This window comes from Nerophis ophidion, linkage group LG10 (genome assembly GCF_033978795.1).
Source record: "Nerophis ophidion isolate RoL-2023_Sa linkage group LG10, RoL_Noph_v1.0, whole genome shotgun sequence".
Classification (NCBI taxonomy): Eukaryota; Metazoa; Chordata; class Actinopteri; order Syngnathiformes; family Syngnathidae; genus Nerophis; species Nerophis ophidion.
Window position 1 is genome coordinate 22,073,380 of NC_084620.1, and position 25,847 is coordinate 22,099,226.

Consider the following 25,847-nt stretch of genomic DNA (forward strand, 5'->3'; position numbering starts at 1 on the left):
GAAGCCCAAACACAACAACTTACAGCTGTAGCACGATCGCAAAAGCCACAACAAAGACAAAGGCCGTCCAACTAAACCGAACAACATGAAGCCAAAACACAACACATCATAATGACAGAATGGTAGTGACAAAGGACAAGTTTCGGCGACGGACCGACTTCCTGAGACGGAAAGTGTAATGAACAAAGTTGGAAAATTAAGTGAAATGTGACCACTTTTTCAATCATCATACATTTTTTTTTTTCACTTTTTCCACCTTCTGCCTCAGCCACCCCTGCTCCATCAGTGCAACTTGCGCTGCTGTCACTTCCGTCGTGTCCTTGGTGGCTTAAAGTTGTTTTGTGGCTTTGTATTATTGTGCTGTGGCCTTTTTATTTGTTATTGCTTTTGCAATCGTGCTGTAGCTGAAAGTTGTTATGTTGTGGCTTAATGATATTGTCATGCGGTGTTTGCATTTGTTGTGATCTTTCTTGTATCTGCCATTTTTGTTTTAATGATTGATGGTGAGGACGCCACAGACGGGCAGTCAGACTTGATTTGTTCAAGGTCATCATCAATAAAAGTGCTAAACTGCATATAGGGGAAAGTCTGCTGTTCTTAAACCCAATGTTTTCCTTTTTCTCGTATCGATAAAATTCTCCTTTTAAAACGATGGTGGATCGATTTTTCGGAAAGCCAACTTGCGGAGAACAAATCGAAGTAGTTAAATCTTACGAACATAAATCTAACTGTTACATCCCTAATGTTAAAAGTACAATTTCAACATTTATGATTTGCATTTATTAGAAAAAACAATGATGGTTAGGGCATACAGAAACATCTTTGTTCATTTCAACAATTTTTCCTGAAAATATGCATTTAAGCTGTGTTTTATCCAATTACTCGATCATTCAAACAAAATAATCGATAAGATTACAAAAATAATGGAGAGCTGCAGCCCGACATTCAACAACACCATGATAATAATGATAGTTTTAGTCACAATAACCATGCGTGGTAGGCCATATTCATAAATGAGCCCACATATTTCGAAAGACTTCACTAAGATCCTCCCCATGACGGGAATGGTGTTTCTGAGGAGGATTGACAAAGATCCTTTATATGTTAGAAGGCCTCCACAAAAATGTTGGTTTAATTTGTTGAATGGAACATTACTCAGAAAAGCATATAGCAGATAGCTGAAATCACATGCTAGTTGTCAGGATTACTCAAAAACATCTCCATAATAGTTTACAGAAAGAACCAAATTAGACATTCCATTCTTGTCTACTTTAGTTTTGTTCTCTCATTTTCCAATAAATAACGCATGAATAGTGATAACGAAATCCAAGAATTAGACGCATCGTGATACAATTGTGTGTTCATCGTGTACTAAGTAGTGCAGATGGCCATGAGCAAGCTTTCAAATTACAGCTATTCAAAATACTTTTGCAGTCACCCGACTGCTGGTCGTGTGGTAGAGTTCAAGCAAACCCTACTTGCTAACCCCGACTCAATACCGCAAAATACACCCTAAATTCTTGGCTCTGCTACACACAGCATGGAGACGACTGCACATTGCAGGCTTTTTGCTCTTTGCGGGACTCTCCGCCCTTTTATAAGGAGGGTAAATGAACACGGTGATGATGCACGGACTCATATAATTGTGTTCATCCAAGGCGGGTTCACAGGGTGTGCTTGGCAAATGAGAGCAGGTCAACTGTTGTGTTGTCATGTGGGCATGCAGCCTCACCCTTGTTCACGCCGTGCTGAATGCACTCTTTCAAAGCAGCCCGAGTGTGACGCAGGCTGGGTTGATACAAATGATCCTCAGATGAGGTCATTCAGAGACACTTGCAGATTCACTTTGAGCGTCTGGTACAGCAGTGTTGTTCAACCTTTTCTGAGCCAAAGCACATTTTTTTCATTGAAAAAATCCGGGGACACACAACCAGCAGAAAAAGTTAAAAAAAATAAACTTGGCAGCCCATATTGACAGTAAAAAGTATTTTTTGTAATTGTTGGTTATGAATTTAAATGATAACCATCACTATAGCTCTTGTCTCAAAGTAAGTGTACTGTCACGGCCTGTCACATCACGCCGGGACTTATTTGTAGGTTTTTGGTGTTTTCCTGTGTGAAGTGTTTTAGTTCTTTTCTTGCGCTCCTATTTTGATGTTAATTGTCATGTCCATACTTCCCAACCCTCCCGATTTTTCCGGGAGACTCCCGAATTTCAGTACCCTCCCAAAAATCTCCCTGGCCAACCATTCTCATGAATTTCTCCTGATTTCCACCCAGACAATAATATTGGGGGGCGTGCCTTAGAGGCACTGCCTTTAGCATCCTCTACAACCTGTCATCACGTCCGCTTTTCCTTCATACAAACAGCGTGTACGATCAATCACATAATATATGTGGTTTTTACAGACAAACAATGCATACTCGATCAAGAGCCATACAGGTTACACTGAGGGTGGCCGTATAAACAACTTTAACACTGTTAAAAATATGCGCCACACTGTGAACCCTCGCCAAACACATTTCGGGAGAACACATTTCGGGAGAACATCCGCACCGTAATACAACATAAACACAACAGAAAAAATACCCAGAACCCCTTGCAGCTCTAACTCTTCCAGGACGCTACAATATAGACCCCTGCTACCACCAAAGCCCCCCCCCCCCCCCCCCCCCGCCCTCCCCATCTCCCGATTTCGTAGGTCTTAAGGTTGACAAATATGGTCATGTCATGTATAAATGTACTTTGTGGACGCCGTCTGCTCTACACGCTGTAAATCTTTGCTGTCGTTCAGCATTCTGTTTTTGTTTACTTTGCAGCCAGTTCAGTTTTGGTTTCGTTCTGCATAGCTATCCCAAAGCTTCAATGCCTTTTCTTAGCGTCACTCGTCTTTTAATCTTTTTGGTTTAAGCATTAGATACATTTTTACCTGCACACTGCCTCCCGCTGTCATCTGCATATTGTGATCACGACAAACCATGTTCCCGACATCTGCAAAGCAATTAGCTACCTGCTGCCACCTACTGATATGGAAGAGTATTACACGGTTACTCTGCCAGTCTCTCGACAGTACAGACACTAAACAACGGCACATTTGCGGATTAAAAAATTACTGGTTTGCCAAAAATATTTTTAATCCAATTATGTGAAATTACACAATCTCCCACGGCACACCAGACAATATCTCACGGTACACAGTGGTTGAAAAACACTGTGGTATAGGACTTGGGATAACTCCCAATTCATTGCCTTTAAATTCTGCATATAGCACAAATACTTGGGCACATTTCATACAATCAGTTTATTTCCAACATGCTTAGGAACATGATATGTTAACATTTGACACCATTGCATTGCCTGAAAAGGAGTACAAAGAAGCAGATCGTATTCAATCATACCCCTTCTCAGCAATTACTGATAGTCTGTTCACTTCTTGTGGTTCACATATCTTCATGTTTTAACAGAGAAAGAAAATAATGTGGAATGTAATAATGCATAGAAAACTCAACAAATAACGATGGAATATGTACAGGAGTAATTACTGACAGACATATTTCATTGTGAATGTTTCAATACAAAATATATTATAAATAATGACTGAGTAAATTATGATAAATGAATCAATCTGGGATGAATGATATCAGACACTATGGTTTTATAGCAGGGGTGTAACGGTACACCATGCTTATCTTTTCATTTAACTGCTTTATTTTAAAAAAATGTCAACCACAAAATGCTAGCAGTTAAATATTAAATACAATTTCAAATTAAAAGCTGAGTATAATTTTAAAAAGAAGTATATCATCTTATAAAGGGGGTGTCCCAATACATCTTTTTCACATCCGCTACTGATAGTGCAGTCTTGATTATTTGACGATTACAATATTGATCAGATATGATATCAGCTCCAATCATACATACTTTTAAAATGTTTTATCAGTAAAATTAGTCAAACAGAGAGCAATGGGAGGAGTGAAAAACATTAAACTCTTTATTATGAACCGTCTGGAACTAACATATGTTATCTTTAAGTTGAACTGAGTGGTAATTGTTTATTGGCAACACCTAGTGGCCACAATAATTCATTAAGTTAAGCTCATGACACAGTAAATTGATTGATGCGGACATGTCAGCTACTGGATACTTTCTGATATGCTTCTGCATTTGCATTTGATACTTGTTTATATTGACGAATGTTGTTTTTTCAGACTGTAATATTGTTCAAAAATGACAGATTGTGTATGTCTAGCTCGTGTGCTATTATGGGCTTACCCTCTGTGTAGCTGCTAGCTCCTAGTTACCTTTTGTAAATGACTTGACTAAAATACAAAATAAGATCAAATGACACAAGCAATCACAGTGTGGGCTGCTTGTATCAGTGCTTATGTGGGAGATTTTAGATGCAAGCCAAAATAATCCGATGCTGGGTTTTGTTTTTGTTTTTTGCTGATATGAGACCAATATCCGAGATCCATATCGGATTGAAGAAGCCCTTATCTTATATAATTTATGAAAGTGCACAAGGAACAGTTTGATCGATGGGAATGATTATTTTATTTTTCAGTAAATAAAAAGCAAAATGCATTCATCATCGTGTTGCTTTCACAATGTGTTCGTCACACTGATAGAATGTGTCAAAATGAATTATCATGACAGAATTTGAATACTTTATATCACAGGCCAAATTTATATTGTTAGTATTGCACCAGGGCTTCACGGTGGAAGAGGGGTTAGTGCGCCTGCCTCACAATACGAAGGTTCTGAGTACTCAGGGTTCAATCCCTGGCTCATGATCTTTCTGTGTGGGTTCCCTCCGGGTACTCCGGCTTCCTCATACTTCCAAAGACATGCACCTGGGGATAGGTTGATTGGCAACACTAAATTGGCCCTAGTGTGTGAATGTGAGTGTGAATGTTGTCTGTCTATCTGCGTTGGCTCTGTGATGAGGTGGCGACTTGTCCAGGGTGTACCCCGTCTTCCACCAGATTTTAGCTGAGATGGGCACCAGCGCCCCCCGCGACCCTAAAGGGAATAAGCGGTAGGAAAATGGATGGATGGATAATATATTGCACTTGGGGATAGGTTGATTGGAAACACTAAATTGACCCTAGTGTGTGAATGTGAGTGTGAATGTTGTCTGTCTATCTGCGTTGGCTCTGTGATGAGGTGGCGACTTGTCCAGGGTGTACCCCGTCTTCCACCAGATTTTAGCTGAGATGGGCACCAGCGCCCCCCCGCGACCCTAAAGGGAATAAGCGGTAGGAAAATGGATGGATGGATAATATATTACACTTGGGGATAGGTTGATTGGAAACACTAAATTGACCCTAGTGTGTGAATGTGAGTGTGAATGTTGTCTGTCTATCTGTGTTGGCCCTGTGATGAGGTGGCGACTTGTCCAGGGTGTACTGCGCCTTCCGCCCATTTGTAGCTGAGATAAGCTCCAGCACCTCCAGCGACCCCGAAAAGGATAAGCTGTAGAAAATCAATGGATGGATGTAATATTGTTTATATAGTGCATTTACCATGAAGTGATTAACATGGACCCCGACTTAAACAAGTTGAAAAACGTATTCGGGTGTTACCATTTAGTGGTCAGTTGTACAGAATATGTTCTGAACTGTGCAATCTACTAATAAAAAATCAATCAATCTATCCATCCATCCATTTCCTACCGCTTATCCTTTTCGCGGTCGCGAGGGGGGCTGGAGCCTATCTCAGCTACAATCGGGCGGAAGGCGGGTACACCCTGGACAAGTCGCCACCTCATCGCAGGTCCAACACAGATAGACAGACAACATTCACACTCACATTCACACACTAGGGCCAATTTAGTGTTGCCATAAACCTATCCTCAGGTGCATGTTTTTGGAGGTGAGAGGAAGCCGGAGTACCGGGAGGGAACCCACGCAGTCATGGGAAGAACATGCAAACTCCACACAGACAGATCCCGAGCGCAGGATCGAACCCCCCATTGTTTACCTGTATCTCACCTTTCTTGTAAAAGGCGCCGGAAGTTGGTAGACCGGTCAGCAGTCCTGTTCTGTCTCCCTGTAATGTTTGTCTGATCTTGAATGGGATTGTGCTGAAAATTTTAATTTCCCTTGTGGGTTAATAAAGTATTTCTGACTCTGATTCTGATTCTGATTCTGATATATCACTAAGCGTTAGAACTTTGTTGTCCCTGACATCCGCATTTCGGGCTGGCCGCTCTGGAAACACTCTGTGGAAACGCACCCCACCCACGCCGCTTGGTGCATCGTCTGAGCTGCTGTGACTTAGATTAACATTAGGGGTGTAACGGTACACAAAAATTTCGGTTCGGTACGTACCTCGGTTTAGAGGTCACGGTTCGGTTCATTTTCGGTATAGTAAGAAAACAACATATTACATTTTTGGTTATTTATTTACCAAATTTGTAAACAATGGCTTTATCCTTTTAATATTACGAACACTATAATAATTCTGCCCACGTTAATCCACATTAAACTGCCTCAAATTGTTGCTCAGATTAAATAAAGTGACAAAACGTTTCTTCTACATATAAAAAGTGCAACATTAAACAGTTTCAAGTCAACTCATCATGCTTAATTTATTACAGCATTTGGGAAGCCTGTAGTTGATTTTTATTATGTAAATGTTATATTTTTTGTCAACATGTGATAGCAGGAACTCTGCCATTCAAAACTAGGCTGCTACATTACTAATGATTAATGTAACTATTGCTGAAAAAATAGTACAATAGCAATAGGAGAGACTATTCATCCCTGAACCCCATGGAGTTTAAGTGACATAACAGACAGACAGGGCTTTGCACGCACACACACACACACGCACGCACGCACGCAGACACGCACACACACACACACACACACACACACACACACACACACACACACGGCAAAATGAGCTAACGTTACGCTAAAATCTAATTAGCCTTCACCTCAAGCCAGGACTGCGAGCGAGCTGAGCTGCAGTTTAAGTTTCTAGAATGTCAACGGGCTCATAGTGATGTTAGTAGTATATGACTACTGGGATGTGTTTATTATAATTTGGGGAAAGTCCGCTGCTCACCTGCTACACACCTATCTCCTCGACGCTGAAGCGCTGACGACATGCGCTCTGAATACGCACTGCTGATTGGCTGTTACCGCTTTGTATGTAAACCAATCAGATGGTTGTGTGGGTGGGACAATGCTTGGTGCTGACACAGAGGCAGAAGAAGCAAAGCAGCTTGTTAAGACTTTTGCTTAGCAACTCGTTCGGTACAGCCCTGTACCGAAATGGTTCAATACAAATACACGTACCGTTACACCCCTAATTACCATAGTAACTAGTATATCATGCAAAAGCACAGATTCCAAACAGTTAAATACGTTGTATATTTCAAGACTTACGGTCATTTGAAAACATCACTGCACATTATAACAGCAGCTACAGTTTCAATCTTAAAGATCTAAAAAAAATATTTGGGAATGTCCGGCGGGCCAGATTGAAAAGTTTAACGGGCCGCATGTGGTTCCCGTGCCTTAATTTGCCCAGGTCTGCACTAGCCAAGGGCTGCTCTGCACTGAATTCGTTCACCGAGTAGACTGTAACCATGTGCACTTGCACTTCCTGTCCAGGTTCCACATAGGAACTCAGTTCGCCTTTATACCGTACCAATTGTTCCATAACAAATTCCAATTACAAACACACCAAAACCCATATTACCTTTTTCTTAAACTGTCTCATATCACATTTAGAACATTGCTTGAGTTTCCAATGTATCATTTTAAGCTAAAGTTAAAGTACCAATGATTGTCACACCCACACTAGGTGTGGTGAAATTTGTCCTATGCATTTGACCCATCCCCTTGTTCACCCCCTAGGAGGTGAAGGGAGCAGTGAGCAGCAGCGGTGGCTGGGCCCGGGAAAAATTTGGGGTGATTCAACCCCCAATCTCAACCCTTGATGCTGAGTGCCAAGCGAGGAGTTAATGGGTCCCATTTTTATAGTCTTTGGTATGACTCAGCCGGGGTTTGGACTCACAACCTACCAATCCGAGGGCGGACACTCTAACCACGAGGCCACTGAGTATGTATTGCTTCACATATTGATATGCTGAAAGTTTTCAAACGTTTCCTTCAGCAAGTAAAAATTAATGAGATCTTCTGGGAATACTTTTTCCAACATTTTCAGTGTTTTTCAGCCATTGATCACTGATGTTGGACTTCCACACCAAACTCATCCAAGCATGCCTTTAGGGACCTTGCTTTGTGTGCTGGAATCATGCATGGACCCTTCCCTTATATGTTCCCAAAGTTGGTGGAGGATATTTGTAAAAGACGGCTTGCTTGGGGGTCTATTCCAACCCTTGATAGATCCAGTGGTTGATCAAAATGAGTGGAGGACCTCTTTAGGATGGTGTACAAACAACTCCCCTTCTTTAAACACAGGTGAGGATTAACTCTGACCTTTGTACAGACACGAGAATGTCGAGCTGCATTCCCACCGCGGCGTAAGAATTTGCGAATGCCAGAAACGGTGGCCAAACTTTAAAAGTTGAACAGGTTAACAGGTCTATTTTTAATCGGAGCTGGGCGATCCTCGGGTGACAACGCTTTGGACCCGTCATGTGTTGGGATGCTCACGCTTCTGTCCAGAGCACACGACTGAAGCAAAGGTATTTCAAAGGCATCCCTGTAAAAAAGGAGAATGCCTCCTGACCTACACCATATTGCAGCTCCGCGATGACGCGGGTGTGACGTCACTTCCTGACGCCCTCGCTAGAATTTTGAGGATAACCTCTGCTGACCCTGGAGTACGTGACCACTGTGTCACAATGCTCACGCTTGCCATTGACTCCCCAGTCTGCAGTGTCACACACAAGTTGGATTGCTCAACAATTACACCCTCAGGGCATCGAGATGCAGTCAAATAAAATTTAGATATCAGGAATCGCTGTGCTTCTTCCTTCTCCTTTTCAGAAATGTTGAACATGTGATATTTCCCCCAATTAAAAAAGAAGACCATTCGTGAAGGGCTTGACGGACTTGCTGCTGCGTCCTTATTGCTGACAATGCAGTTTGAAATGGTCGATGCCTTTTTAAAGGGATCCCAGTTTTAGATCTGTTTTGAAGCATTAGGCTCTGATACCTTTCATTTAGCAAGCATGGCAACGTTCACAGAGCACTACCACCAACTACACCAGTCCATATGTATAGAAAATACTTATTAGGATCATGCATGGTTGTTCAAGTAGCAAGAATATTGTCACTTCACACTTAAATCACATAACCTCCTTGTCACACTCGGTTGTTTTTTTTTTAGGGGAAAATTTGTACAGATTGCATGCCTGTCTTGTTCTATTACGCAGTTGTTTTCAATTTTTATTTATTTTTTATTTTTTTATACCAAATACAACCTCAGAAAACACTTGCCCCTCCAAGTACCACCAGAATGACCAACATTAAATCACAGTAGCATGGTAGGCCTAAGTATTCATTCAAAACAAGGCAACAGTTTTATTTAAGAAGTATATTTAATATTTTATAGCCACTGTAACATTACACACAGTTTGAACAGTAACACTGTGTTTGAACAAGGCAAAATAAAACATAAATCAAATACAATTAGTTGCGCATAAATAAGTAATTATTTGACATACCACTAGATGAAGCCCGGGTACCACAGTTGGAGATTTACTGCTATAATGGATCATTGTCATACATTATAAATATGATTTCACTTCTCCTGGCCCGCATTAGCTCGATAATACAAATGAATACAAATTAAAGAATGTGAGGTGTCACGTTGATGTTTAACATGTTGTGAAAAGGCTAAAACCAATCCCATGGATATGCTAAGGTAGGGGGTCACCAACCTTTTTGAAACCAAGAGCTAGTTCTTGGGTACTGATTAATGCGAAGGGCTGCCAGTTTGATACACACTTAAATAAATTGCCAGATATAGCCAATTTGCTCAATTTACCTTTAATAAATAAATCTATATATATAAAAATGGGTATTTCTGTCTGTCATTCCGTCGTACATTTTTTTTCCTTTTACGGAAGGTTTTTTGTAGAAAAAAAGTGTTGAAAAAAACACTTAATTGAACGGTTTAAAAGAGGAGAAAACACGAAAAATTTAAAATAAAATTTTGAAACATAGTTTATCTTCAATTTCGACTCTTTAAAGTTCTAAATTCAACCCAAAAAAAAATGAAGAGAAAAACTAGCTAATTCTATTATTTTTGAAAAAATAAAAAATAAAATTTATGGAACATCATTAGTAATTTTTCCTGATTAAGATTAATTTTAGAATTTTGATGACATGTTTCAAATAGGTTAAAATCCAATTTGTACTTTGTTAGAATGTATAACAAATTGTACCAAGCTATATTTCTAACAAAGACAAATCATTATTTCTTCTAGATTTTCCAGAGCAAAATTTTTAAAAGAAATTCAAAATACTTTGAAATCAGATATAAATTTGATTCTACAGATTTTCCTAGATTTGCCAGAATATATATATTTTTTATTTTAATCATAATAAGTTTGAAGAAATATATCACAAATATTCTTTGACAAAAAAACAGAAGCTAAAATGAAGAATTAAGTTAAAATTTATTTTTTATTCTTTACAATAAAAAAAATAAATGTACTTGAACATTGATTTAAATTGTCAGGAAAAAAGAGGAATGAGTTGAAAATGTAAAAAGGTATATGTGTTTAAAAATCCTAACATCATTTTTAAGGTTGTATTTTTTCTCTAAAATTGTCTTTCTGAAAGTTATAAGAAGCAAAGTAAAAAAAATTAATGAATTTATTTAAACAAGTGAAGACCAAGTCTTTAAAATATTTTTGGGGATTTTCAAATTCTCTTTGAGTTTTGTCTCTCTTAGAATTAAAAATGTCAAGCAAAGCGAGACCAGCTTGCTAGTGCTGCTATTTGAGCTATTTTTAGAACAGGCCAGCGGGCTACTCATCTGGTCCTTACGGGTGACCTGGTGCCCCCGGGCACCGCATTGGTGACCCTTGTGCTATGTTGACCAACTCAACAAGTCCCGGTCCACAGTTTACTTCTTCTTACTAAAAAAATGGCCGCTTCATCAAACATGGACGACCGCTTTAGTCGACACAGAAAGTGACAACCGAGGGGGGTGTTTGTGTCAACATGAGTTGTTGTAGTGTTAACTTAATCAAAAACGACAACAGACATACGACTCTATAGCAGGGGTCGGTAACCTTATTGGCTGGGAGAGCCATGAAAGCCAAACATTTTAGAATGCATTTCCGTGAGAGCCATATCATATTTTTTAACATTGAAAACAAATAAATATGTGCATTTTTAAGTAAGATCAACACTTTTAGAGTATAATAAGTCTCTTATTCTTTTTAATAACATTGTTATTCTGAAGCTAACCAATAATAAATACAATTCTTCTTACCAATAATGGGACTTCTTGAACAGGTGCGGTAGAAACAGACGGATTGAAAAGGACAAGCGGTAGAAAATGGAAGAATGGATAGATGGATTATAATGCATGAGAATGTTTTATATATTGAATGTTATTTTTAACATTGTGGTAACCAGCAGAATTATTCATTACTTATCATGTTAAGCAATGTCAGCTAAAATTGATCTGAGAGCCAGATGCAGTCATCAAAAGAGTCACATTTGACTCGAGAGCCATATGTTCCCTACCCCTGCTCTATAATGATACAGCTTTAAAAGGTGCACACTGTGACTTCCTGGTCAGTGCCAAGTAGGCTTCAAAATAAAATCAGATGATTGATTCACCAATTCATTTACACACACTGCCCGCATGCAACCAAATGATTAGCATTAAAGTCAATTCCGTAGGTCAATATATGCTAAGCCAGCTAAGCTTAACATCATAGTTTAATATCTAGTAAAAATATGAATTTATTTTACAGTATGCCAACACAAAATTAGCCTCGAGACACATTTTGGGAGGCCAAAATAACTAAGATACCCCCAAAAACTTCCACAATTCGCACTCCACATGAATTAAATCTTTAACCGATCTTTTAATGCCTGCAATCTTCGTTCTCCTTGAACATGACCCTCTGCAGACATGCAGCTTGGCAATATTGAAAGAGTTCAAAATGTCAAGCATTTCATTTGAATGAAATGCTTGACATTTCATTTGGCACCTGTTTAGCACCATCACAAACACACGCATACAGTTTAAAAGCATCTACTCTTGCCCCTTTTACTTCCCCTCCTAAAGTCCAGCATACAACAGGACTGTTGAACAAGTCCAATCACGTCAATATTCACGCACAAAGCCTGTGGCAATTTGTCCAATCCACCCTTGACCTGCAATACGTCCGACACTGATTGTTATTTATTACTTCGGTACTCTTGTCTTGTTCTGTATATTGTACAGTACTTTGTATTTCTATGGTGTTTTGTATATTGTACATGATTGCTTATTATTTTTATTGGATAGTAGTCTATTTATTTCAATTGTTAGTTGTTTTCCTTTATTACCTCTTGTGTTATTTATTTCACCTTAAATTGGAGTCTTTAATCTCGTTATATGCAAATATAATGACAATAAAGTCCATTCTATTCTATTCTATTAACTGTGCATTTTGGAGCTGAACCCCAAGCACGCGTGTAGCTAACTTTAAGTGCAAAAAATACCATACATCTGCGTGGATTGGACTAGAAATAGTTTTATTTTTTGTTGGGTTTTTTTTTTAGTGCCAGTGACAATGTCAACATGCAGTATTTGCGCGCGCATGCTGGGTGGTCGGTTGAGGACGTGACAAGTCTCTTACCTCTACCGGCGTTCTGCAACATTCGCACACGGCTGCCTCATCCTTAAACAGCATGCCAGCAAATGTGCATCAATGAAGCCAGCGCCCCAAGCCCCCCAAAAAAAGAAAGAGGAAGAAAAAAAAAAAAGAAGAAAAAAAATCTCCGTGGCGCACTCGACCTGCTTGGTAGTGATCTTATGTGGAATCACGAAGAGAACGAGACCCCCTTCCCGCCCAGACCAGGCTGCGTATGCATCACTGCAGAGCTTTGGCTAAAGCTTTTTATCAGCCCCTCGCCCCCACCCACCCACCACCCACCCTCCAAGGCGCGAACTGGTTGGCCTGAGCGAGGACGCGCACGTCTTTTTACGCACCTGATGTGGAGCATGCATGCCTGCAGCCATGTGCGCAAAGCTGGCTAGTGTGTGAAAAGGGGCGGGAGGGGGCTTCACTCACCGGGAAAGTCCATGGTGGTGTCTGCATTGCTCTCACCATCCGTGCGCCTTGGCCCGTTAATTGGAAACGCGGCTCTTTTTGAGGATCCACGCCACTTATCCGGTAGGTGTTTCTAAGAACTGATCCTCTTTGATTTGTTTTGTTTTTTTCTTTATTTTTTTGATTAATGATGACCACCTAGATAACAGTGCATTGTCTGACTGGTAACAATCCCCCCGACTGAAAGTTCTCTCATTGTTATCTCAGTAAAGGGTTGTTTATAAAGATTGGGGCCCCAAAAGGTAAATAGTGTCTCGCCAAAAAGCTGTTTGGACTTCCCATAGATTGTTTGTGCAGATGTCAGACTTTGAGTAAGGCTGTTGTATTTTCTAATGATGGAGGGGAAATCCTAATGGAAAATGTCAATATAAGAGCTTCCTGCCTATTAATGTGTGGAGAGCTGATTGGATGAAACCCAAATTGCACCTGACTGTGCTTCAGGCTGAGAAGACTTGACTTTCAGTACCAACAATTGGTCAAACATACTTGGTGCACACTTTTACTTACTTCTGTTTAGGGCTGGGCGATATGGCCTTTTTTTAATATCTCAATATTTTTAGGCCATATCGCAATACACGATATATATCTCGATATTTTGCCTTGGCCTTGAATTAACACTTGATAAATATAATCACAGCAGTCTAATGATTCTATGTGTCTACATTAAAATATTCTTCCTCATACTGCATTAATATACAGTATGCTCATTTTTAACTTTCATGCAGAGAAGGAAATCACAACTAAGTCAATTTATCAAAACTGTATTTATTAAACAGTTACTAAGCAGTGGCACAAACAATCATATCATTTCCAAAGCAAAAAAGTGCAGGATTGTCAGAGACATTTCAAGTAAAAAAAATGGTAAATAGTAGTACTTGTATAGCGCTTTTCTACCCCTTTTTAAGGAGCCCAAAGCGTTTTGACAGTATTTCCACATTTGCCCATGGACACACACATTCACACACACATTCACACACTGATGGCAGGAGTTGCCATGCAAGGCGCTCACCAGGTCCCATCTGGAGCAAGAGTGTGAAGTGTCTTGCCCAAGGACACAACGGACCTGACTAGGATGAACACTTGATGCATATAATCACAGCAGTATGATGATTCTATGTGTCTACATTAAAACATTCTTCTTCATACTGCATTAATATATGCTCATTTTTAACTTTCATGCAGAGAGGGAAATCACAACTAGGTCAATTGACCAAAACTGTATTTATTAAACAGTTACAAAGCAGTGGCACAAACAATCATGTCATTTCCAAAACAGAAAGTGCAGGATTGTCAGAGACATTTCAAGTAAAAAAATGGTAAAAAGTAATAATAATAATAATAATGGATTAGATTTATATCGCGCTTTTCTATTGTTAGATACTCAAAGCGCTCACAGAGAAGTGGGAACCCATCATTTATTCACACCTGGTGGTGGTAAGCTACATCTGTAGCCACAGCTGCCCTGGGGTAGACTGACGGAAGCGTGGCTGCCAGTTTGTGCCTACGGCCCCTCCGACCACCACCAATCATTCATTCATCATTCATACACCGGTGTGAGCGGCACCGGGGGGCAAAGGGTGAAGTGTCCTGCCAAAGGACACAATAGCAGCGATTTGGATGTTAATAGGTGGGAAGCGAACCTGCAACCCTCAGGTTTCTGGCACGGCCGCTCTACCCACTACGCCATGCCGCCCCTAGTAGTACTTGTACAGCGCTTTTCTACCCCTTTTTAAGGATCCCAAAGCGTTTTGACAGTATTTCCACATTCGCCCATTGACACACACATTCACACACTGATAACGGGAGTTGCTATGCAAGGCGCTCACCAAGACCCATCAGTAGCAAGGGTGAAGTGTCTTGCCCAAGGACACAACGGACGTGACTAGGATGAACACTTGATACATATAATCACAGCAGTATGATGATTCTATGTGTCTACATTAAAACATTCCTCTTCATACTGCATTAATATATGCTACTTTTAAACTTTCATGCAGAGATGGAAATCACAACTAAGTCAATTTACCAAAATTGTATTTATTAAACAGTTATTGAGCAGTGGCACGAACAATCATGTCATTTCCAAAACAGAAAGTGCAGGATTGTCAGAGACATTTCAAGTAAAAAATGGTAAATAGTAGTACTTGTATAGCGCTTTTCTAGCCCTTTTTAAGGAGCCCAAAGCGTTTTGACAGTATTTCCACATTCACCCATTCACACACACATTTACACACTGATAACGGGAGCTGCTATGCAAGGCGCTAACCAGGACCCATCAGTAGCAAGGGTGAAGTGTCTTGCCCAAGGACACAACGGACCTGACTAGGATGGTAGAAGGTGGGGATTGAACCAGTAGCCCTCAGATTGCTGGCACGGCCACTCTACCAACTTCGCCACGCCGTCCCCCAGGAAATCACAACTAAGTCAATTGACCAAAACTGTATTTATTAAACAGTTATCAAGCAGTGGCACAAACATTCATGTCATTTCCAAAACAGAAAGTGCAAGATTATCAGATACATTTTAAGTGTCAAATAAAAATAATCAAATAGTGTTCATCCTTCGCTATGTGGTAGGTTACTACGGACGTTATTAAATTCTGTTGTTGATTATTTTTTTAATACTGTGTTGATCCAGAAATGTTTGCCTCGGCATTTTGATGGTTTGGGCGTGTGGCACTGAACGAAGATGTTGACATGCAGAGTTTAAAGCACTCTTCAGTCTCTTGCAGGTGACTTTTCAAATGATGCTACATATTAGCAGTAATGCTACTTTTGGTAGCTACGCGTTTGGCTCACACTTGACAATTTATGCTTGTCTGTTCAACATATTCCCACTTGAAGCCAAACCCCCGCCAGACGATGCACCCGCTGCTGTTTTTCTTGGGAATTTTTTCCTCCTTCATTCGCACCTTCTTTCTCTCGTAGTACCACTCGCACGGCTCTGCTAACATCACAGCTAACGTTACCCATGCTGCTACCTCTCTGCTCCGTGAGGGCGTATACGTATGTGACGTATGACGTGACAGTATGCGACGTATGTAAGAAGGTACGTTTGTCTGTGAGAAGGAGAGACAAGAAAGAGTGATAAAAGCCTGTAATACGATGCCCGCAGCTAAAAGCAACTGCGTGAGAACGTATACTCGAATATTACGATATAGTCATTTTCTATATCGCACAGAGACAAATTGTGTTTATCGATATATCGCCCTGCCCTACTTCTGTTCATACTGATATTTTCAAGCGCTGTAAAGAACATGTCTTGATTGGGCAGCTTTAGTGACATAACTTGAATCGTTCAAACCAAAATGTTGTCTGCTCTTTTTATAGATTGTTTTATATTGTGTTAAATATACCATTTTAGGTTATTGAACAAAAGCTTCTAAACAATACTCTGAAGGAGCTTTCGCAATATATTAAGTTACGTAACTCCCATTCCAAACTAAAATGATGTCTAATGGAAAAAACACTTTCTTTGTTTTTTATTTAGCTAAAGTTATATTTTCATTTAAACCCAATACTTTTGAAATATACTTTTAAAGAGTTTTTCTCATATCAGATGTGACATAGCTAAAATATCCCAGACCGAAATACTGTTGACAGGGTTGAATATGTGTGTTATTTTTACCATTTTAGGTTACACAAAATATTTCTAAAATGTACATTTTGGGAGCTTTCTTGAACTATTATGTCACCATCCATCCATTTTCTACCGCTTGTCCCTTATGGGGTCGCGGGGGGTGCTGGAGCCTATCTCTGCTGCACTCGGCCGTAAGGCGGGTTACACCCTGAACAAGTTTCCACCTCATTGCTGATTGCTATTATGTCACATAACCCTAATATTTCAAACCATAATTCTGTTTGATGGATAGACAGAAATGGGTATATTGTTTGGATATTGTGAAAAAGATGCCATTTTAGATTAGAAAAAATCTTCTAAAATGTACTTTTAAGAAGCCTTTGTGACATATTATGTGATATTACACTAACATTCCAAACTAAAATGCTGTCTGCTGTGTTGAATATGTAGTGCAGGGGTGTCGAACTCATTTTAGATCAGGGGCCACATGGAGAAAAATCTACTCCCAAGTGGGCCAGACTGGTAAAATCAAAGCACGATAACTTAAAAATAAAGACAACTTCAGATTGTTTTCTTTGTTTAAAAATAAAACAAGCTCATTCTGAAAATTTACAAATCATGATGTTGTTGGATTTGTTTGTTTTTACACTTACATGTTGCGGTTAATAGTGTTCTATCTTTATTTGTCATTATTTATATTTTCTGAATAAATTATGTGATTATGTTCATCAGTCAACTCATTGGTGTTCATTTTCAATCTATTGAGATGAATTAAAGTATGTTATTTATGTAGTTTGATCCTTTTCTTCAACTGATGTACTAACATCATATGGACACATTTAGAACAGCAGTTTCTTTCATTCAAAAAGTTCATGTTAATTTTTATACGTAGAAAACTCATCCCGCGGGCCGGATAAAACCTGTTCGTGGGCCGTACGTTTGACACCCCTTGTGTAGATCATTTTTATATTTTGCTACATTTACCATTTTCGAATCCACCAAAAGTTTCAACTTTAAATGAGCTATCTTGGCCTATTATGTGACATATAGTTAACATTCCAAACCTATATTACGTGTGTTGGATTAAATACTTGGATTAATTTGATATTGTGCTATATCTGCGATTTTAGTTAAGGAACAAGCTTCTTAAATGTACTTTAAGGAGCTTTTGTGACATAACGCTAACATTCCAAACCAAAATGTTGTCTGCTGTGTTAAAAATGTAGATAATAGTTATATTTTGGTAAATTTACCATTTTAGGTTGCGCCAAACGCTTGTAAAATATACTTTTAAAGAGCTTTGCTCCAACAGGACAATGACCCCAAACACACGTCAAAAGTGGTAAAGGAATGGCTAAATCAGGCTAGGATTAAGGTTATAGAATGGCCTTCCCATAGTCCTGACTTAAACTTGTGGACAATGCTGAAGAAACAAGTCCATGTCAGAACAACAACAAATTTAGCTGAACTGCACCAATTTTGTCAAGAGGAGTGGTCAAAAATTCAACCAGAAGCTTGCCTGAAGCTTGTGGATGGCTACCAAAAGCACCTTATTGCAGTGAAACTTGCCAAGGGACATGTAAGCAAATATTAACATTGCTGTATGTATACTTTTGACCCAGCAGATTTGGTCACATTTTCAGTAGACCCATAATAAATTCATAAAAGAAACAAACTTCATGAATATTTTTTGTGACCAACAAGTATGTGCTCTCACATATTTCATCATCATCATCAATCTTTATTGCAGACCTTAAGACCCATTAAACATATAAAACACAATACAAAACATTAAAAAGAAAACACTAAGACATAAAAAAAACTAAACAATAAAACATTTAAAAAAAACATGAAGCCCAAATGTCAGTTTCTAACATACAATCATGTGTGCCAATGGTTCCACAGTCCAGATGAGTACCTAACAGAACTGCAGCCAGGGTTCGTTAACACAGTGATTATGTCATTTTCAGACTCGGATGCCCTAAGCATAAGCTTATAGATAAGGTTGCATAGCAAGGCTGAGAAAGTGGGCACCCCAACACTAACAAACATCTATTTTAGCATATGTATCACTTCTGCATGCTTGACTAAACAAACCCTAGCACAGCAAATACATCAGAGTTCCTTTTAATTGAACCTACCAGGACAAGTGTGAACGCTTCTTGAAATTTGAGTGTTTGACGTCAGTTTCACAAATATACTAGATTATTGGCCTCCGAGGCAGCTGTTTGACTTGTATGTGTGTGTCGCCGCGCTGTAATCAAGGAAAAATACTCAAAAATAAATAAACAAAATGAACATTTCTTAGTGGATTTGTTTATTGACTGGCTTGAGGCATTTACCTAAATTGCATCCTTCGAATGTTCTAAATTCCAAAGCTCACCTGGACACCGAAGAGAATGTGTGGATAAGATCCTAAACAAAGGCAGGACAGAAAGGTAAAATACTAGAAAAAATATTGAATACCGAAATGTATTTTAGCTAAAATGCAACACCTGTACTGTAAATAGCGCCTGTATTAATATTGTACATCAAATTCAAAGTGACTGATAGTGACTTTTACGAAATGCTGTCAGTTTACTGCATAACTATAACATTCAGATGGGAGACCAACATCACAACCAATTTTATGCTACAGGATACAGAAGGGAATTCAAAGAAACCTCTTCATGGTGGCCATGCTGATGTGAAAGCGTGGCAGTGTTCTTTTAACAGCCCAGTCATGATTTAGCCTACTTGTGATGCCATGACAAAAATGGCCCTCGGTCAAACGCAGGAGATAAAACCAATTGGCTTTTTTTATTTTCATTAAATAGGAAGGAGCAGCAATGACATTGTGTTGGTGCTTCCAGGAAGGTCCCTCGCGTGTGATTTACACAGTAGGATGTTATGTCTTGCGGGATGCATTGGTGGCAGTTATCACGTAGTTTGAGTCAACAACATGACTTGCAGGATCCATGTTACACACGGAAAGTTAGAGGCGGCACACATGAACAGCTCAAATAAAATATAGTCATTGACTGACACTGTAAGAGAAGTATTACCCAAACCGAATATAATTTGGAATATATAATTTACACTAAAAGTGCAGAAACAGACTCCTGATTTGTTCATGCAGACTAACAGGTGGCGCCAAACACCAAACCAAAAAGATCAGATTCGTCTTATATTGGGGCGGCTATGACTAATTTAACAGCATGTTTTGGTGTACAGAATATTATCCTTGTTGTCGTTGTTGTACTCTATCTCAGTAGATAGTGCAACTAAATGAAGCCTTAAATTCAAGATCTCGACATTTACTCATGCAAACTAACAGGTGGCAGCAAACACTAAACCAAAACGTTTAAATTGGTCTTATATTCGGGTGAACATGGTATTTTAACAACATGTTTAGTCATTGTCAGCTAGATATTCTGTATTATCGTATACATTATATATTATATTATATAATGTAGGTATTAAATCAAGCAGAATATCATTCGGAATATAATTTACTCCACAAAAAAGTGAGGAAAATATTCGGGGGTTAGAGATGTATTCATGCGGCACCAAACCAAAACGTTTGTCTTATATTTAGGTGAACATGGTACTTTAACATCATGATTAAAGGGGAACATTATCACAATTTCTGAAGGGTTAAAATCAATAAGAATCAGTTCCCAGTGGCTTATTTTATTTTTCAAAGTTTTTCTCAAAATTTTACCCATCACGCAATATCCCGAAAAACGGCTTCAAAGTGCCTGATTTTAACTGTCATTATATCCACCTTTCCATTATTCTGTGACGTCACAGCGTGACTACACAGAAACAAACATAGCGGTTAGCACAGAAAGGTATCGCGATATTAGCTCGGATTCAGACTCGGATTTCAGCGCCGTAAGCGATTGAACAGATTACGCATGTATTGAAACGGATGGTGGGAGTGTGGAGGCAGGTAGCGAAAACGAAATTAAAGAAGAAACTGAAGCTATTGAGCCATATCACGACAGACAGCGGCACGGGAGGAAGCGAGGACGAATTTGGCGATCGCCTTGTAACCAACAATTGGTATGTGTTTGTTTGGCATCAAATGTGGGTGGAGGGAAATGCTGGATGCAAATGAGGCATAATGATGCAATATGTACATATAGCTAGCCTAAAAAGCACGTTAGCATCGATTAGCTTGCAGTCATGCGTGACCAAATATGTCTGATTAGCACACTCCACATAAGTCAATAACATCAACAAAACTCACCTTTGTGCATTCATGCACAAACTTATAAGTTTGGTGGACAAAATGAGACGGACAAAGAAGTGGCATAAATCACGTCTTAGCCAACATATCCAGGGGGTTTACCTCGCTCGTCTGCCGGAGGATACTGCCGTCGTCCCTGAATAGCTCGCACTCCGGCAGATTCAGTGGTGGTCTATTTTCCAATATTGCAGATTTCTTTGACTTTATCGTTGGAAATGCATCTGCTTTGAGTGTCGCAGGATATCCACACATTCTTGCCATCTCTGTCGTAGCATAGCTGTCGTCGGTAAAGTGTGCGGAACAAAAGAGGGACTTACGCATCTTTTGGCCACTGGTGCAACTTGAATCCGTCTCTGTTCGTGTTGTTTCAACCTCCGACAACACACCGACGAGGCATGATGTCACCAAGGTACGGGAAAACAGTCGAAAAAACGGAAAATAACAGAACTGATTTGACTTGGTGCGTGTAATAAGATTGAGAAAATGGCGGATCGTCACGGGTGAAAGGTCATCGCTCCGACAGGCTATCAAATGAAAGGCGTTTAAATCGCCAAATTCACCCTTTTAGAGTTCGGAAATCGGTTGAAAAAACATATGGTCTTTTTTCTGCAACATCAAGGTATATATTGACGCTTACATTGGTCTGGTGGTAATGTTCCCCTTTAATCAATAACTGACACTGTGAGAGAGGTTTTATATATTATTATAGTATTAGGAATGAAAAAGTGTCCAAAATGTCAATGTAAACGTGCGCATTTATTAATGACGGCCATCTTTCCAGTGCCATTACCTGACATGCAGCTCCATATCATCAATGACTGTTGAAATGTGCATTTTTTCTTCAGGCAGTCATCTTCGTATATCTAATTGGAATGGCACCAAACAAAAATTCTAACATCATTACCTTGCCCAATGCAGATTCTTGATTAATCACTGAATATGACTTTAATCCTATCTCAGCTACAATCGGGCGGAAGGCGGGGTACACCCTGGACAAGTCGCCACCTCATCACAGGGCCAACACAGATAGACAGCTGAGATAGGCGCCAGCACCCCCCGCGACCCCGAAAGGGAATAAGCGGTAGGAAATGGATGGATGGATGGATGACTTTAATCCAGTTATCCATAGTCCATTGATTCTTTTTCTTCGCTCATTGGAACCTTATATTTTCTTGATTTTAGGTTGTCCTGAAAAATTTGGAGATAATCCTCCTTTATCACTGTCCTATATCTAATTGGAATGGCACCAAACAAATATTATAACATCATTACCTTACCCAATGCAGATTCTTGATTCATCACTCAATAAGACTTTCATCCAGTTATCCATAGTCCATTGTTTTCTTTTTCTTAGCCCATTGGAACCTTATATTTTCTTGATTTTAGGTTGTCCTGAAACATTTGGAGATAATACTCCTTTTTCATTGTACTATTTACTCTCTGTAAAGCACCAGTTCCATTGGCAGCAAAACAGTCCCAGAGCATAATACTACCACCACCATGCTTGACGGTAGGTGTGGTGTTCAAGGGATAAAAGGCCTCACCTTTTCTCCTCCAAACATATTACTGCGTATTGTGGCCAAACAGCTCAATTTCTGTTTCATCTTTCTACAGAACTTTCCTCCAGAAGGTCTTATTTTTGTCCATGTGATGAAACAGAAATTGAGCTGTTTTGCCACAGTAACCAGCGATATGTTTGGAGGAGAAGAGGTGAGGCCTTTAATCCCAGGAACACCATCCTACCGTCAAGCATGGTGGTGGTAGTATTATGCTCTAGGCCTGTTTAGCTGCCAATGGAGTTGGTGCTTTACAGAGAGTAAATGAGATGATGACAAATGAGGATTACCTCCAAATTCTTCAGGACAACGTAAAATCATCAGCCCGGAGGTTGGGTCTTGGGCTCATTTGGTTCTTCAAACAGGACAATGACCCCAAACACACGTCAAAAATGGTAAAGGAATGGCTAAATCCGGCTAGAATATAGGTTTAGGAATGGTCTTCCCAAAGTCCTGACTTAAATGTGTGGAAAATGCCAAAGAAACAAGTCCATGTCAGAAAACATACAAATTTAGCTGAACTGCACCAATTTTTCCAAGAGGAGTGGTCAAAAATTCAACCAGAAGATTGCCAGAAGCTTGTGGATGGCTGCCAAATGCGCCTTATTGCAGTGAAACTTGCCAGCTCTAGAGATTTATTTATGCAAACTAACAGGTGGCACCAAACATCAAATCAAAAAGTTCAAGTTCGTCTCATATTTGGGTGAATATGGTAAATTATCAGCATGCTTTGGTCAAGAGAATGTTGTTGTTGTACTCCATCTCAGTGAAAGGTGCAACCGACATGCAGGGATCCAAAGATTTGTACATGCAAACAAACAGGTTGTGCTGAATGACTTCTCCCCTTAAACAAATCACAACTTTTCTTCCTGTCATTTGCACGCAAGCATGCACGCACGCACGCACACACACACACACACACCCAGTTGTGATTATTATTTTTACATAACGGTGATCAATGCAGCAGTCATCAAACAACTGTCCAGCATTGAATAATAATTTTATTTATATTGCAATCTAATTTAATGTTACTAAAAAATATAAATTTTACAAAATAGTTGTTACTTATGAAAAAGAGTTGAGGGTCGTCTTATACTCGTTTTTTATCCATGTCAATGTGGTGATTTAGAAGCATATTTTGGTGTGGAGACTTTTCATTGTCGCACTGTTTAATTAGACGGAGCAACCGTAATGCAGATGGTCGTCTTATATTTGGGGTCTCAAAATTAATAGACGCAAACCAACAGGTGGCGACAAATGTCTTCTCCCCACATGGGACCGATTTTTCTTTCTGTCACTCACACACGCACGCACGCACACACACACACACACGCCCACACACGCACACAAACACACACACGCACACAAACACACACACACACACCTTTGACCTGGAACAATACTGCCTTGCACATTGAGTCATTGGGAAAAAGAAGAATCTCAAAGGTTCTTGGCTCGCCAGCAAAAACAACAGAGGATGTAGTGGTCAATGGAGTTGCTGGCAGAGTCATAAAACAACTGGTCAGCAGCTTAAATAATGATTTAATTGCAATCGACATTGAAATTGTGAAAATCGATTTTGAAAATTTGCAATTTTTTTGTCTGGATTTAATCTCATGTATTTTCTAGGGCTCTCAAAATGAATGAATGCATCCATCATTATTATTAATCTTATGAAAACAAATGATCACAATTAACCCACCTGCAGGGTAGAATAACTAAAAATTGACAACGGCAGTGCATTTTAGAGAGTTTGTTCAAATATTTGTACAACTGTGCATATGCGAGTGGGATTGACCTGGTAGTGATAGGCTGCAGAACCAAACATTTCAATATGAAAGACGTTAAACAGCATGTGGGTCCTCTCTATGGCAAATCTGAGTACAAATAAATCTCGAATGGGCGAGTAGACCAACACACATTATTATGCACCTTTCCATCTTAAAATAGCACATTAACAACACAAAAGGAGTAACAAGTCAATCAATCAATCAATCAATGTTTATTTATATAGCCCCAAATCACAAATGTCTCAAAGGACTGCACAAATCATTACGACTACAACATCCTCGGAAGAACCCACAAAAGGGCAAGGAAAACTCACACCCAGTGGGCAGTCGATGTTGATGTGGATAAACGTTTGTTTGGAAAAAAAAAAAAAAGACTGCTTTTTTTGTAACCATGAAAATGATGTTAAACTGATTTAATTAACACTTTAAGTGTTGATTAAAGGCCTACTGAAACCCACTACTACCGACCACGCAGTCTGATAGTTTATATATCAATGATGAAATATTAACATTGCAACACATGCCAATACGGCCTTTTTAGTTTACTAAATTGCAATTTTAAATTTCCCGCGAAGTGTCCTGTTGAAAACGTCGTGGAATGCTGACGTGTACGCGTGACGTCATGGACTGTTAGGAAATATTAGCGCTGCGCACACACACAGCTTAAAGTCGTCTGATTGACCGCATAATTACACAGTATTTTGGACATCTGTGTTGCTGAATCTTTTGCAATTTGTTCAATTAATAATGGAGAAGTCAAAGTAGAAAGATGGAGTTGGGAAGCTTTAGCTTTTAGCCACACAAACACTTTGTGATTCCTTGTTTAAAATTCCCGGAGGTGAAACTTTACTTGGATCAGAGCGGTCAAGCGGACATGGATCCCGACCACATGTCAACCAGCAGTTTTCGGTGAGAAAATTGTGGTAAAAAGTCGCCACTTACCGGAGATCAGCTGAGCTTGTGCCGTCCATACAGCTGCCATCGAATGCCATCAGACACTGGCCTCAAGACACCCGTGTATACACCTTTCCGACTATCAGGTACTATTAAACTCACAAAAACACTAGCAACACAATAGAAAGATAAGGGATTTCCCAGAATTATCCTAGTAAATGTGTCTAAAAACATCTGAATCCGTCCCAATGCAATCACGTTTTTTTTTTTAACTAGATTTTTTTTTTTTTCTAGTCCGTCGCTATCAATATGCTCAAACACGAATCTTTCATCCTCGCTCAAATTAATGGGGAAATTGTCGTTTTCTCGGTCCGAATAGCTCTTGCTGCTGGAGGCTCGTATTATAAACAATGTGAGGATGTGAGGAGCCATCAACGGGTGACGTCATCATCTGCGACTTCCGGTAAAGGCAGGGCTTTTCTGTTAGCGACCAAAAGTTCCAAACTTTATCGTGGATGTTCTCTAC

General features: G+C 39.5%; 1 protein-coding gene and 1 long non-coding RNA gene across 3 annotated transcripts in view; one reads left to right on the plus strand and one right to left on the minus strand.

Annotated features, from left to right (window-relative positions):
- The window catches only part of LOC133560382 (erythropoietin), a 37,844-nt gene extending 24,779 nt beyond the window's left edge, over positions 1-13,065 (minus strand). The window contains exon 1 of one of the 2 annotated variants that reach the window (XM_061912843.1): positions 12,795-13,065. In XM_061912843.1, the coding sequence (XP_061768827.1) occupies positions 12,795-12,816 (22 nt within the window). In that variant the 5' untranslated portion in view covers positions 12,817-13,065. The remainder of the gene's footprint in view (positions 1-12,794) is intronic. The other variant, XM_061912842.1, reaches the window with a different exon arrangement.
- Positions 12,771-25,847, plus strand: part of LOC133560385 (uncharacterized) — a 29,639-nt gene continuing 16,562 nt past the window's right edge. The window contains exon 1 of the long non-coding RNA XR_009808435.1: positions 12,771-13,331. This is a non-coding gene — a long non-coding RNA (uncharacterized LOC133560385). The remainder of the gene's footprint in view (positions 13,332-25,847) is intronic.